This window comes from Lontra canadensis, unplaced genomic scaffold, assembly GCF_010015895.1.
Source record: "Lontra canadensis isolate GAN:19392208 unplaced genomic scaffold, GSC_riverotter_1.0 scaffold60, whole genome shotgun sequence".
In the NCBI taxonomy this organism is placed as follows: domain Eukaryota; kingdom Metazoa; phylum Chordata; class Mammalia; order Carnivora; family Mustelidae; genus Lontra; species Lontra canadensis.
The window spans coordinates 11,724,705-11,740,209 of record NW_022631054.1 but is presented as its reverse complement, the minus strand read 5'-3'; the positions used below and the strand labels follow the sequence as shown (position 1 = coordinate 11,740,209).

The 15,505-nt window shown below is 48.3% G+C and overlaps 1 protein-coding gene across 2 annotated transcripts; it reads right to left on the bottom strand.

The window, feature by feature from the left end:
* Positions 1 to 1,273: 1,273 nt before the first annotated feature.
* Positions 1,274 to 13,109, bottom strand: AKR1A1 (aldo-keto reductase family 1 member A1). 2 transcript variants are annotated; one of them, XM_032877633.1, is made up of 9 exons: positions 13,016 to 13,109; positions 7,532 to 7,621; positions 5,433 to 5,552; positions 5,121 to 5,272; positions 4,293 to 4,488; positions 2,815 to 3,014; positions 2,501 to 2,573; positions 2,274 to 2,360; positions 1,274 to 1,434 (listed from the first exon to the last, which is right to left on the bottom strand). In XM_032877633.1, the coding sequence occupies exons 2-9, from the start codon at positions 7,613 to 7,615 to the stop codon at positions 1,369 to 1,371; spliced, it is 978 nt and encodes a 325-aa protein (XP_032733524.1). In that variant the 5' UTR covers positions 7,616 to 7,621; positions 13,016 to 13,109; the 3' UTR covers positions 1,274 to 1,368. The 2 variants fall into 2 exon arrangements, with proteins under 2 accessions (XP_032733524.1, XP_032733525.1); XM_032877634.1 differs by lacking the exon at positions 13,016 to 13,109 and adding an exon at positions 9,178 to 9,196.
* Positions 13,110 to 15,505: the final 2,396 nt, after the last annotated feature.

The window sequence follows — 15,505 nt, the reverse complement described above, 5'->3', positions numbered from 1 at the left end:
AAGATCATGACCTGAGCCAAAGGCAGAGGCTTAACCCACTGAGCCACGCAGGCGCCCCCTCCGTCTACTTTTTTTTTTTCTCCGTCTACTTTTTTAATCCATGTGACCCATCCTCTCCACAGTGCCAGTGCTGTGTTGCTGAGACACTAATCAAACCAAGTTAGTCTTGCTCCAAACTCTTCCTTGACTTCCTGCTATATTCAGAATAAAAGCAAAATCTTAACTGTTTCCTGTTCTCTCCATCACCAGGCCCTACCTAATTTCAGCATTATTTCATGCCATTCTACCCCCACTCACTTTCAGTTTCTATCACAGAGAACTTTTTTAGGTTTTTCCAACACCTTCTTCCAGTTTCAAGGCTTTCCCCATAACCTATCCAATTTGCATACTCCCACTCACCTCTTTTAACTAATTAATCCCTATTCATCCTTCATATCTCAGCTGATTAAATCAGTACACTCCTCACTCTGAGCTTTTCATAGCACTTCTTCCAAGTGTAATTAAACGAATTATGCAATTAAAGTCTGTCTGCTCCGTTAAACTGCAGGGACCTGTGTGTCTTGGTCTCCTGGGTGCAGCATCGTGTCTAACTCACAAGTAAGTACCCAATAAATACTTGAATGAAGAGCAATGGTTCCACTGGAAATCTAAAATTAGTTTTGTGTGACTTAGGTTCAGAAGAATTTTTCAAAAACCCTCCTAAAACCTCAGTGGTCTTTGGCGGGACTAGAAAATACCTAAGATAGGACCTTAAGATAGGTGCAGAGTGACAAGTTTACAGACTCACTCTACCTCCTTCAGATAGCCTACGCACACTGACTTAAGTGTCTGAGAGAAAGCTTCTATCCACAGCCACCTTCCCTGATTTTGCAACCTGGGACTCCTGAACTTCTGAATAGCTCAGAAGTTTTGGCTTTTGGCTCTTCCTAGTCCTAAAAGTAGGCGCTGAACAAGGAGGTGAGGTGGGGTGGAAACTGAAGACCCAGCCCCAGAAATGCCAGGAAACCACAGGACTCTTACTACCTTGATCTCTCACCCTGAGACACCTGGGACAGCACGTAGCACTGAGAGCTGCCACCAGAAGGCGCTACTCCCTCAAGGTACCTAATTCAAGAAACTAGAAATGGCATTCAGCCACACATCCGTTTCTCCAGAAACAAAAAAGGAAGGAAGTCTGGGCTTGGGGCAGGTGGCATCCAGCGTCCCTCAGTCCAGCATTCCTAAAGGAAATAATTTCCATCTCAGGTCTGGCCAGACAAGTAAGACAAGCAAGTAGTGTGGATGCTCCAATAGCTTTATTAATTCCTTTCTGCACGTGGGAGGACCTTGTAGCTGGAGAGCTGGAAGGAAACCAGGAAGTGGGGGTCCTCAGTACGGATCATTAAAGGGGTACAGAGGGTGCCCTGCATCTCTCGGGACCTTCTTCCCATCCACCTGGAAAGAGAGACAGGTGGCTCTATTAGTAGGAGCTCACATTCCAAAGACACAGCATCTTTCCCTGAATCTTTCTGATCACCACCTGTATAGAGCACTATGCCAGATAGTAGTACAGGACCCAGGCCTCAGAGAATGCCAATGTCGACAGCACTCCAGCAAACCACAGCCTCGTATATACCTGCCCCTGAGCCTAAGAGCTTAAGGTCTCAGCTGAAATAAGGAATATTTTTTTTTTTTTTAATTTGTCAGAGACAGAGGGAGAGAGAGTGAGCGAGCACAGGCAGACAGAGAGGCAGGCAGAAGCAGAGGGAGAAGCAGGCTCCCTGCCGAGCAAGGAGCCTGATGTGGGACTCGATCCCAGGACGCTGGGATCATGACCTGAGCCGAAGGCAGCCGCTTAACCAACTGAGCCACCCAGGCGTCCCAGGAATATTTATTCTCTTATCTGTAACAGGCTTCAAGCCAACCTCAATCCCTCTACCAAGGTTAAGAAGGCCTTCTAGGTTCCTCTCATTTATACCATTTACTGAGAACTTGCTATGGTGCCAGGAACTGGGATCATTTTATAGACAAAAAACTGAGGCTTGTAAAAGTGAAATAACTTGTTCTAAGTCACAAGATATCGAGGCAGGATCGGGACTCACAGGCTATAATGCTTTACCCCGAACCATACTACTTCCCCAAGCTTAATAAAAAGGAGCCCGCTGTGTCCAGGACAGCAATCCTACCAACAACATCCTGCCTCTCCTCTGACCACCAAGGTTGAGGCCAGACTGGGGCCAGAATTCCTCCCCAAATCTTACATTCCCTAACTCTGGCAGCTGACATATACTCACTGTAAGCATGGGCACAATGTATCGCCAATTTTTATTCAGGGCATCCAGCTGCTTCATCTCCTCCGGGGTAAACGTAAAGTCAAACACCTGGGGATGGGAAGCAGGGGTCAGAAAAACCAGTTTCGCATGCAGAAATTGAGATTCCAGAACACTGCCTTCTTGCCAGGCAGAATCAGAGCCAGACTGTGCACCATGGGTTAAAGACGACACAACTCACCACCAAGTACCTGAATGTTCTGGAGGATACGTGAAGGGGTGATGCTCTTGGGAATGCAGATCACTTTCCGCTGCACCTGCCACCTAAGGTGGGGATTGAAGCGCATGAGGAAGAGGAGTCAGTCCTCACAAGCACTGTCTCCTCACCACACAGACTTCTCAAAAATCCTGGAGTCCCTAAGCTGCAGGGAATAGGGGACATGCCTCAGGTTAGCTTCCCCCCAATTACAAGGCAGGATTAGCAGCTTCATTCAGGACAAGGCCTCAACCCTGGCCTCCCAACCCAGGGCCCTCACCCACCTCCTTTCCCCAACACTGCCCGCACCTGAGCAGGATCTGAGCTGGAGACCGGCTATACTTTTCAGCCAGGGCCAGGACGACTGGCTCCTCAAGTAGGACCGGTTCATCAGGATCACGCCAAGCTCGATCAGAGGAGCCCAGAGGGCTATAAGCAGTCACCTCCAGGCCGCGTGCTTGGCAGTGGGCAATCAGCTCCTTCTGAGCCAAGTACGGGTGACATTCCACCTAAAACAAGGAAAAATCGGGGCGCCTGGGTGGCTCAGTGGGTTAAGCCGCTGCCTTCGGCTCGGGTCATGATCCCTGGGTCTTGGGATCGAGCCTCGCATCGGGCTCTGTGCTCAGCAGGGAGCCTGCTTCCCTTCCTCTCTCTTTGCCTGCCTCTCTGCCTACTTGTGATCTCTCTCTGCCAAATAAATAAATAAAGTAAAAAAAAAAAAAAAAAAAAAAAAACCACAAGGAAAAATCCACCACTACAGGCTGGCCCCGCCCAGCTTGCAGGGTCCCACCCAGTCGTGCACCATCTCTGCCCATCTTGCACTGCTGACTGCCCCACTTTCGCTTGGCCCACTTTTCCCATTCTCCATCTTCCACCGTCCATTTCATTCTCTTACCACACTTCAATGTCTGTCTTTATTTTCAGCTTTCTAATATTCTTGTATTTGATATAAACCAATACATACTACTTGTTCTCCCTGACATAACCTTACCCTTTATATGTATTCACATTTATTTCCATTGTGCTTGAATCAAAAAGACTTTTTGAAAGATTTTATTTATTTATTTGATAGAGAGAGAGAGCACAAGTAGGCAGAGAGGCAGGTGGTGGGGCCAGTAGCACACTCCCAGGACCCTGAGATCACGACCTGACCCGAAGGCAGAGGCTTTACCCACTGAGCCACCCATGTGCCCCAAATCAAAAAGACTTCTTAGCCCCCCCCCTTTTCTTTAAGATTTTATTTATTAGAGAGACAGGGAGAGAGCACAAGTAGGCAGAGCAGCAGGCAGAAGGAGAGGTGGAAGCAGACTCCCTGCTGAGCAAGGAGCCTAATGCAGGACTTGATGCCAGGACCCTGAGATCATGACCTGAGCTAAAGGCAGCCACTTAACTGACTGAGCCACCCAGGCACCCCTAGCCCTTTTCTAATTCCAGTGTAGTTAACTCAGTATCTATCTATCTATCTACTTATCTACCTACCTCCCTTCCTTCCTTTTCAAGATTTTATTTATTTATTTGAGAGAGAGAGAAGCAGACTCCCTGCTCGTAAGGAACCCGATGCAGGGCTTGATCCCAGGACTTTGGGATCATGACCTGAGCTGAAGGCAGACGCTTAATGGACTGAGCCACCCAGGTGCCCCAATGCCCTACTTTATGTAGAGAATTTCTACAGCAACACTTCTGAAAACTTGTTAGCCATCTCCATGAGGAGACCCATCATCTGCTCACTCATGTTTTTGTTCACACACACCCCCGCAAAAACAACAGATCTGCTCTGCTATGCTCACCTGCAGGACAGCTGGGCGCACAGAGGCCACACTGAGCACATCATCAATCTGTCGACTGCTGAAGTTGGATAGGCCCAGTGCCCGTACCAGCCCCTTAGCCACCAGTGCCTCCAGAGCCTTCCAGGTCTCCTTGTAGTGGGTAGAATCATAGCGGATAGTCCCATCGGCATTCTTAGGGAAAGGGTTGTCTCCCCGCCTAGGTGAAAGACAGCCCCCCAACGAGTGGGCACAAATGCAAGGCTTCTGCCTTACCTGACCATCCAGTCACTCTGTGTCCTCATACTAAGCCCAGAAAGGGCCAAACGCCAAGAATAAGAAACAAGCGTGGTTTTTCGTCCTTTCAGGTCATGACCCAGGCATTTACTCTCTATAGAATGCCCATTCCCTCTCCCTTTTTTTCTAGACCCAGACTGTATCTCCTCTCCTCTCCTCTCCTCTGAGAAGTCTTTCTGAATTTCTTACTACTCCTCCTCCTTGCAGGCTCTGGCAACTGTCTTCTAGGACAGCAGAGAGCTGACAGTGAGGCTTTCACAGACTCTGCTGGAGCTGATTCTCCACTGCAACCCCAGGCTTAGCTCAGCAGAAGCTAGCAGTTTCTGGAATGAACAAAGGGAGCAGCAGGGACCACTCACATGCCCCTGGGATACCCACTGTGGGAGGTTACCCTCCTTTTCTGTAGCTGAACTCCCAACACAATAACACAGAAGGCTGGGTTCCCGTGGCGAGCTGAGGCATGATCCCCTCCTGCTCTGCTACTGTGCCTTACAGGTCACTAACACGACTCCCCCAACACCCGACTGCCCGGATGAAGACCCTGGCAAGGCTCACTCAAATGCGTAAGGCCAGTGCATCAGGTACAGGTCCAAATACTCCAGCTGGAGGTCAGCCAGCGTCTTCCGGAGGGCAGGCTCCACATCCTCAGGGTGGTGTTTAGTGTTCCACAGCTTCGAAGTCACAAACAGCTCCTCTCTCGGCACCGCCTGGTCCATGGGGCAGGGCCCACAGTGAGAGGAGCCATGGGCACCCAGTCTCACCCACCCTCACCTCTGTGAGAGAGGACTTAGAAGGAAGATGCTGCCAGATCCCTCCAGCCAGGCGTCCAGCCTTCTCACCCCAGCCCTCTGTAGCCCCTATCCTCACCTTGCCAGGTCCCACATTCTCCTTCAGGGCCTCCCCGATCTCGGTCTCATTGCCGTAGATAGCAGCACAGTCAATGTGGCGGTAGCCTACACTCAGGGCGTACTTAACAGCTGCTTTCACCTGCCAGATGAGAGAAGCAGAGATTTCAGTTGTTGGCCTAGGCCAGAAACTGCCCTCCTGAGGGACACTGCTGGGGGAGGGGCAGGAATATACCGCTGCAGTCATCAGAAAGTAGGGGCGAGAAGATGAAAGATGGCTCTAGTCTAGGGGACCAGAAGCCTCTTCAGAGACTCTAAACCTTTTGTGCCAACCCAATAAGCCCCAAGATTTCCTCCTACCCAAGCAATCTCAGTGCAGCCCAGGAAAAATTAACATTGTATTCCCAGTTAGATGCTCAGAAGATGGACGGATACATTGACAGGGAACAGAAGTATAAGTCATAGAGACTGGTTTTCTAGACCTGAGGAGCTGGTTAGAGAAACATGATACATAGGTAAATAATTTGTAGGCTAAGGACACACGGAGAGACCCTTATGGAGCCCTGTAGACCAACTGAGCTCTGGGAGTTCAGTGAAGCAGAAGAGCTCTGAGAGAGGGAAAAATTTAAGGAAGGCAGAAAAGTGAGATGGAAGCTAGGCCCAGAGCCCTCTGTTAGGAGAGAAGAAAGCAGACAGAAGTCGGAGGACAGGTCAGTCAATCTGCTAGAAAACAGACTAGAAACCTGGCATCAGAAGCAGAACCAAGGGTGCCACGGCCTTGCCATTTATGATCCCCATCCAGGTACAGCTCTTACTATCCAGATGTACTCTCCTCAGCTCTCCCTTCATCCCCTCATGTATTCCCCTTATCCCATACCCCGCCCCCCCCCCAATCTTGGCTGCCCAGTTCTGATCGCCACCCTCTGTCCTTTCCTAGCTCCTGGACTTGCCCTGGGCCATGTCAGTGCCTGCCTAGGGCATAAAGACCCTGGCTCCAGGGTTCTAGGCTGCGGGAGGAAGGAAAGCAAAGGGAAAAGAGGCAGAGCACACCACAAATACCAGCCTAAATCCCAGAGAAAGAGGTTATATTCTCCCTGCCAGACTCCCTCTCAAACTAATCCCTAAACTTCTCTAAACTCTGACTCAAATTTCCAAAGAACAAGGAAGCAGCCCTGGGAAGATGCCCCACCCCAGGAGGGAGCTGCATCTCTGGTTATGACAACCCTAGGAAAGCAGGTCTCTATTCCCACACTCCCTAAGCTGGAAGAGTCTGTATCAGGGTTTATTAAATTTCAGCTAGCAGCTGCCCTTTTTTTTTTCCACCTATGAATGACTTTTACATCTTTAAATGGTTACATAAATATATAATCGCTCCCATTTTTTTTTAATTAATTTATTTGACAGTCAGAGATCACAAGCAGGCAGAGAGGCAGGCAGAGAGAGAGGAGGAAGCAGGCCCCCCACAGAGTAGAAAGCCCGACATGGGGCTCGATCCCAGAACCCTGGGATCATGACCTGAGCTGAAGGCAGAGGCTTTAACCCACTGAGCCACCCAGGCGGCCCTAATTGCTCCTATTTTGCCACCTGTCCAGCAAAATCTAAATTATTAAGCATCTGGTTCTTTAAGAAAAAGTTTGCTAACCCTTGGTCTGAGCAGCTGACATAGCTATTCTTCAAACCCTGACACCTGCCATATGCCTACGTTTGGACTGAGCACTGGGGAGTAGCCTGGCCCTTAAGGAGCCCCGTGTGAGAGAGGGAGAAGGATCACAGCAGAGTGTTAAGTGCCGTATTAGGGGGCAGCACAGGGCCAGGCACAGGGAGGTCCCATGTCTGCCACAGCACTCAGTACAGATCCAATTAGGGAAAGGGTTCCTCCCTATTTCCTTGGCCCTTTTGGGCCCCTCAGCCATTCCTCTGAATCACCTCAGGAAGCCAAGGGCTCACTGCTGGTCTCTTCTTCCCTTGTCTCTTCCCACTGCCCTGCAGGCTTATCTGATACTATATGAAATGGAGTATAGCAATGGGGCAGCTATAGAAAATTCAGGGATCCTCTCCCAAATTCTGCCTTTTCCCTAGCAGAGGTATAAGAAGCCCTCCACTCCTTCCTCCATCTCTCACCTGGCCAGGATCGCTCTTCCAGGTGCCCAGCCCAATCAGGGGCATCTTCTGCCCAGTATGCAGGAGGACACACGAAGTCGCCATTGCCCCCTGAAACACAGATGGGAAGAGAATGGAGTGGGGTCAGTGTTGCTGCTTGATCCTCTCTGGTCAAGACTCCTATAAAACATGGGTGGTAAAGGGAGCAAGAGGTGACAGAACAAACAACACAGATGTACACACGTGCCTGTGAACAGAGGGCAGCTAAGACAGGGTAGCCCGAACCAACTAAGGCCAAGAGCTCCTGGACAAACATTAACCAGACCACCGGCCTGGGTGCCCTTCCTTCTGCCAGGCTAAAGGCCTGTGTTAGAGACTTCCGATACCAAGAGACCAAGGTGAGTGACTCCCTGAAGTACCCAGCCTTGACTACGTAACGTCTCAGGCCGGGGCAAGACTGGCTAAAGCCATTATGAGTCTGAGTGAGACCAGGTGACAGACTGGATTCAGGACAGGTCCCTTATCCGAGGATGAAATGAACAGTCCCAGGAGGCTATCAGAAACTACAGATGCTCCTAGTCCCTGACAGAGAGGTCTGATTGCCATGCAGCTAGGCCTGAGTGGGCTCTTTAACAGTAAGCAGACCATTTTTTAGATGAAAAACAAAACAAAACAAAAAAATCAAGAAAGGTGAAGTTAGGGGCGCCTGGGTGGCTCAGTGGGTTAAAGCCTCTGCCTTCAGCTCGGGTCATGATCCCAGGGTCCTGGGATCGAGCCCTGCATCGGGCTCTCTGCTCCCTCCTGCTTCCTCCTCTCTCTCTGCCTGCCTCTATGCCTACTTGTGATCTCTGTCTGTCAAGTAAATAAATAAAATCTTTAAAAAAAAAAAAAAAAGGTGAAGTTAAATTAAAAGAGAGAGAGAGAGAGAGAAAGATGAAGTTATTTGCCCCCAAATCAATAGCTTAGAAGTGGCAGAGCGAAGGATCCAAGAAGGAACCAATGGATAAAGGCAAGAAAAGGGCAGGTCAACACAGACAGTCATAATATTTATGTCCTGTGCCTCACGGCACATATCACAGCATGCTACAGAAAAGCAAATGACTTCTGTTAGGGCAAGGACCAGGAAATATTGACATTGGCTTTTAAGAGTAAGTTGGGCTTTCCCAAGAGTCAAGGGGAGAAGGCTTTCCAGGAAGGGGAATTAGACACAGCAGAAAGCAGTAAGTTACAAACACAAGAAAATTTCCAACTGAACAAAACAGGTGGATGACTGGGGCAACCCTCTCTGGACAGCTCTGAAAATCAGAAGTCTCCAAATGGCCCAAGAATACTCATTCGGTCAGCAAATGACAAATGTGACGAATGTTCCGAATGTTCCAGGCCTTGTGCTAGGCCTAAGAGACACACATATTCAAATAGAGTCCCTGCCATTTTGGAGTTTACGGGCTGGTGTGATGAGGACAGTCGGTATCAGCACAATATGTTAAGACAGGACCGAAATCTGTACAAGGGCTACAAGAAAAGAGCAACCCTGCAAGAATGGCTTCCTGGAGATACTATCTGAGCCTTTTTTTTTTTTTTTTTAAGGTTTTATTTTTAAGTAATCTCTGTACCCAATGTGGGGCTCAAACTCACAACCCCTCAATCAAGTTTCACACTCGGGATGCCTGGATGGCTGTCAGTTAAGCGTCCAAATCTTGATTTCAGCTCAGGTCATGATCTCAGGGTTGTGAGATCCGGCTCTGCACTGGGTGTGGGGACTTAAGATTCTCTCTCCCTCTGCCCCAAACCCCCAATCTAAAAAAAAAAAAAAGAAAGAAAGGAAAAAATTTTCTCTCTCTCCCCCTCTCACACCTGCCCCCCCCCAAAAAAGTTGCATGCTCTACCAACTAAGCCAGCAAGGTGCCCAAGTCAAGTCTTGATGAACAGGAATTATCCAAGCAAAAGAGAAAAGAGAAAGAATGCTCGCCCTAAGAGCCAGTAAGAGAGAAATAACCTTTTCCCTTGATCTCATCAGTACTAGAAATATCACTCCCTTGGGATTGATTTCATTGCCAGCAATAACTTAATAAATATAACCTTTGTTTCCAAGTCCTGAAAATATTATGGTAGAGCAGGAAATAAGATAAGTAGTAAGTATAGCTGACATATCAAAATTGTCATTCCTAATACTTCCGACTCTGGAAGAATTTCATAGCCTAGCATAACCTGGTTATGGAGACCGCCTTTTTCTGCTAGAACAAAAGCAAAAATGTTCAGTCTGAGTAGCAAACCATAGATCACTAGAAGGCAATGCTGTTACCAAACTTCCCGGGGACACAAACTTCCCAAGGGATCAGGCAAGCATGTCTGGACTTCACAGGAGGAACTGGCCTGACAGCTGCCACCAGGGTCTGTGGCTGGTTTCCTGGGCTCATTCCCCAACAGGGGACCTGTTGGCCTCTCCCAGATTTCCCAGCACACATTGGAGAACTCTGAAATTACACATGGACTTAAGGCTGAAAGCTTGAACAAACGCCTGGTCTGAGGCAAAAAGGAAGAAACCTGATGCTTGCTTCTTCCCTTCTTTTGATGGTGAAACTAAAAACCCAAACGGCTGAGACATGGGGGAGCAGGGCTCATAGAAGGAACACCTAACAAAGAGCTTCAAAGAACAAGAGCTCCAAAGGAGAGAACGGAAGGGCCGCAGGAGAGAGCAAATGTTTTTCTCTGAGACAGAAGTCAGACTCTGCCAGCTCTTGACTTCCTCCTCATCTTCTGCCTCACACATTGGCATTCCAGCCCTCTCCTGCCTTAACAGGCTCTGAAGTTGTAAGGAACTGCCTGGCTTGGCCTCTGGCAGCACTCAGAAACCCTCATGTTAACTTGGGAGAGATTTTATCCATGAACGAGAAAACCTGGCTGTGTGTGGGGAGGGGAGGTATAAGGACTCAGGTTTTAGGGGCACCTAGCTGGCTCACTCGGTAGAGCATGCAATTCTTGATCTTGGGGTTGCAAGTTCAAGCTCCACATTCTTTAAAAAAGCGGGGGGCGGGGGCGCTGGGTGGCTCAGTGGGTTAAGCCTCTGCCTTTGGCTCAGGTCATGATCTCGGGGTCCTGGGATGGAGACCCGCATTGGGCTCTCTGCTCAGCGGGGAGCCTGCTCCCCCACCCCCGCCTTCCTCTCTGCCTACTTGTGATCTGTCAAATAAATAAAATCTTGAAAAAAAATAAAAATTAAAAAATAGAAAAGGGGGACTCAGGTTTTATTATTCCCAAGTCATCACCTACACCTACGTTCCTTCTCTCTGGGGTTATCTTCCCTTCTCAGAGGAGGGCTCTATAGCTCCTGCCTGGATGCAAGAACTCCAAAACACAGGAAAAAGAGGAAGCAGTGTTTACATGAGTGTTCTCTGGCTGCATGGGCCTTTCTTCTACTTCCCATATATGTCGGGGTCCCTCAGAGTTCCGTCCACAGTCCTCTTCCCACTCCCTAGTTAAGCTCATGTCTTCAGTTACCACATTAAGCACTGATTCTGCCCACCCCAGTTCTGGATATTCAACTCCCTCTGGAAATCTCCACCAGTATGTCCTATAGGGATTTAAGACTCAGCACGTCCAAAACTCTACTTGTCAAATCCAGCAGCGAAGCACAAAGGAACAGTTCAAGGCCTGGGGTTGCATACACCAAGGTTTGAATCAGCACGCCTCCCTCATTTTAAAGAGATGCTGTATCTAAAGCACTTTGCACAGTGCCTGACCCATGCTCTTCTGTATACTCTCTTACCAGGGACTCAAGGCCCTGTATAACAACTTGTTAAAGCAAACATGTTCATAGTATAATCTGTGGGGTCTTGAAAAGCCATCTAAATAATGTTTTTCAGTTCATGTGGCATTTCTGCCAAATAGATAATGGTATTATCTATCAGATTATGGTTTTGACAGGTGATGGGTAGGATAATATATCCTTATCTGTACTCCTAAGAAGCTAGCATGGAAAATCACTTTAAATATGTAACTGTGGCCAAGATTTGGTCTATTTGGCTGGGTTAAAAATCCTGTTAATATTGGTAAATATTTTTTTATAAAGGTATAATCTGCTCTGGACTATAATGCCAAACTTAAGACTTCTGGAACACTTCATGTACTTCTTGATGTACGTGAAAAGAATTTTAAAATACCTATTTCTTAAGTCTTTCTCCAGCCCATCCATATCAACCTCCACTGACCACTACTGCTCTGAACCACCACTGTGCTTCCAGTGTGGCCACTCTCCCCACAATCCATTCATTAACTGACCATGTGACCCCGAGGCTCAAACTCTTCCAACACTCCTTGCCAACTTCAGGATAAAGTCTACATTCCTTAGTAATACCTTTCTTAACCTGGCCCCCACCTTCCTCATTTTTCCACCTCTTCATTGTGAACTCCAGATTTCAGACTTTGCAGAACCAGCCACCACTTACTTCAGTCCCGGTGCACTTTGCTTCCCAAAGTCCCAGCCTGGCCTGGCTCGGGGCAGCTCACCCTTCAGCTGGCACTTGCTGCTCCCATGCACCCATAGCTGTGCGCATAGCTGCCATTGTTGGTTTATACTGCTTTCCCTCACAAACCAGGGTACTCCTTCAGGTCAGAGCATATCATCTTTTTGAGACCCTCACTCCTGGAGTGTCTGCCCCATAGATACACATAGAAACTCACACGTGAGCACACCCACACACACACACTAAACACACACACAATGGCAAAGCGGAGAGAGCGTGACAGCTTAGGTGGGGGGTACATTTGAAGAAGTCCTGCCTTCATCACCTTCTTTCTTTCCTTCTTGGGTAACCTAGAAAGAATCATCTCTAGAAAATATCAAAGCACTTACCATTTTCAGAAAAAACAAAACAAAACAAAACAAAAACCAGTTGCTTCATACAGAATGATACTGGGATTGCTCCTGTACAAATAAGAAAACCGAGATCTTGGGGAAGATAACAGGCTTGATCAGAACCATCGAGACTCTTTTAGGAGGTCTTGCAGCCTGAATATAATAGGTAAGCTGAAGGGAAGAGTTAGTTAATAGTAACTCCCATCTGATGACAGTTCAGATTCCATCCGGTCTCCCTGTAACAGAGGTCTGAGACAACAGAAAAACATGCCCTAACTTCCCCAAACCCAAGGCAGGTGCCTAAGAAGCTAAGTCTACCCACTTCGGCCATTTCCAGAAGTATTTCTGCAATCCCACAGGAAAGGCCAGAGTTCCTGCAAAAATGATGGTGGTAAGCAAACAAAAAGAAGAGGCCAACTAAAACTTACTGAGCACTTTAAAAACTTTATTTTACTTAATCTTCACTACAGTTCCGACGTAGAAACTCACTTCATCGGTCTGAAAACTGAGGTCCAAAGAAACTGAGGAATTTTCCAAGATCACACAGAGTTCAAATCCGAAACCGAGTCAGACTTCCTCCAGAGACCCCGCTCTCTGGTCTATTCCGGGGCGGGGAAGAGGAGTTGGGGGCTGCAGCAGGAGAAACTCACCTCGGCTGGAGCACAGAGCGTGAACAAGACAATGTGATCTCTGCTTCGTTCTGCGGCCTGCCAACGATCCAAGAGGGCTCAGCTTCTGGAAGGGGTGGGCTGCAAGGAAAGTTGGCCTAATGGTGAAGGCAGGGACCTCCCCTGAGCCTGGCGGTGGAGAGGAAGCTCCACCCGGTGGACGGGAGAGGGCCGGGCTTTCAGCATCACGCGCAGCGGAGGACGCCACCCCTGCCCCCCGTGAAGAGCGGGAGGACGCAAGCCAGAGATGCGAGCCTGCACCATCTCCTCCTCCCGCTGCTAGTGATCGGATTGGCTGTTTAGACACACTTCACTGCGCAGGTTTGGAGGACTGGGCGCCGGGTGAAGCATCGGCCGCCGGCCACGTGGGTAGCTTCAGCGGCTCGGGAGGCCGTACCTCTGCTGGCCCACAGTGCACCGCGCGCCGCGGCAACGTCGCTCTAGGCTGCTGGGGCTACTTCCGCCCGCGGCGGGGAAGGCTCTGGGGTGACACGTTGCAGGTGCAGCTGGGGTCTCCTCTGTTTTCGGATTCGCCGAACTAGCTTGCTCTCGTCTCCCACAGAGTCGGGTTGGCGGGGTTTCCAGCGTATACCTAAACTAGCCCCGTTATTTAGTCACGCAAGCAGGCTAGGAGAGTAGCCGCAGCGTAAAAGTTGTACCAAGGAAGACCTCGGGCCCCTGGGCTCCCAAGAGGCAGGAAGTTCGTAGTCCGTGTATCTGGGCTGTGGACCCTGTCCGCGCATTAATGTGTCAGTATTGTGCTAGACTTTATAAACATGCTTTTATTGAATCTTAATAACAACGCTGTACAGGCAATGTTCTTTTTAATTTTTTTGTAAGCCCTTTAATTGAAGTATAGTAGAGCATAAATAGAGAAAAATGCACAAATATTAAACGTACAGCTCTGCGTTTTTGTGGGTTTTTTTTTCCCCCCCAATGTAACTGTTACCCAGGTGAAGATAACAGATGTTACCAGCACACTGGAAGCCGCCTGTGAGGCGGCTTTTTACACGTTGGATAGACTTAGCCAGGTAAAACAGCTTGCCCAAAGTAACACAGCTATTAAGTTACAGATTTTATGTTTGAAATACCCCCTTGCTGTTTGGACTTAGAGGTGTCTTGCATTTTATGTGTTTTCCGCTCTGAGTAGCTCTTGCCTTTCACTCCCCACACTTAATTTTCCCTGCCCCTCTGTTCTTTTCCATCTATTTTTGCCCCCTGGATTATTCCCCCACAGTTGCCTCAATACAGGTGATGTCCTGATAGACCAAATGTCCAAATTTTGACTCCATCAGTCCTCATAAAGACTTAGATTCCAGCTTATGTGATCAGAATTTTATATCCCTCAAACTGATCTTAGCCTAGCAAAGAGTTGCCTTCAAGAGACACATGCCATATATCCCATCCCTCCCACCTTTCTGCAGGGTCTGACAGACTCCCTATCTTTTTCTGCTGTCTGAATTCTTAAAAGTCTGAAGTGCAACTGCTAAGGTCTTCTCCTTCCCCAGTGTTGGGGCTTTTGCTCTTAGTTCTGGTGCCAGGGAATGTTTCATACAAAGCACAAAGCTATCCCTCCAAGAGTTTTCAAAGCGGCAGTCCTCAGATTGTAAAACAGATCCACTCAGGAACACACCACCCCTTTTACAACCACCCTCCCATTTTACAAAAGACAAGCCTCTCAGTCAACTTCTAAAGGGTCTTGCCCCATGTGAAAACAAGGAGGTGAAGAACAGCCTGAGAGGTAGGAGGAGACCACGTAAATGAGTTGTCTCAAATTCCAAGGGAAAGGAGTAGTTAGGTAGGCAGGATAGTAGGAATGTGTTGTTTTGGCTGTCCAGTGTCCATTCCTCCTTCTTTTGGAGAATTTCTTCCTCCTCACTGGATCCAGTTCAACAGTCATTAATTCAGGTACCTGTCCTCCCCAGCCAACATGTATGTGAATGACCCAAGATATGCTAACTGGATATTCCTTTCTTGAGTTTGAATTATTAATATAGTCATCAAAAGACTAAAATCAGCAGAATTTCATGCTTTTCATCATGAAATGCATTTCACTAGCACCCTGCCAAAGCTGTCAGGCAATCTCTGCTAATAGGACTTCCCAAAGCCACCTGCATCCTGCCAATTCCCTGCCATACCTTCCCTTTGGTCTTGCAAGTTCTCCTATAGCCTTCCCAAAAAGCTGTTTTTTCCTTTGGTTAGAGCCAGTTTTTGTTGCTTACAATCAAAGAAGCTTAACAAACATAAATAAGTAAAAATAGTATCAGTCGGGCAGCACCAGTGGCTCAGTCCTTAAGCTTCTCCCTTCAGCTCAGGTCATCATCCCAGGGTCCTGGGCTCAAGCCCCAGGTTGGGCTCTCTGCTCAGCGGGAAAGCCTACTTCTCCCACTGCCACTCCCCCTCCTTGCGCTCCCTCTCTCCATTGTCTCTCTCTGTCAAATCAATAAAATATTTTTTTAAGATTTTTATTTA

Coding starts and splice junctions, on each gene's coding strand:
- AKR1A1 (XM_032877633.1), bottom strand. CDS start 7,615: ATGGCGACTTCGTGTGTCCTCCTGCATACTGGGCAGAAGATGCCCCTG. Junction 5,553..7,531: donor GGAAGAGCGATCCTGGCCAG/GTGAGAGATGGA, acceptor CTCATCTGGCAG/GTGAAAGCAGCTGTTAAGTA. Junction 5,273..5,432: donor AGAATGTGGGACCTGGCAAG/GTGAGGATAGGG, acceptor CCCATGGACCAG/GCGGTGCCGAGAGAGGAGCT.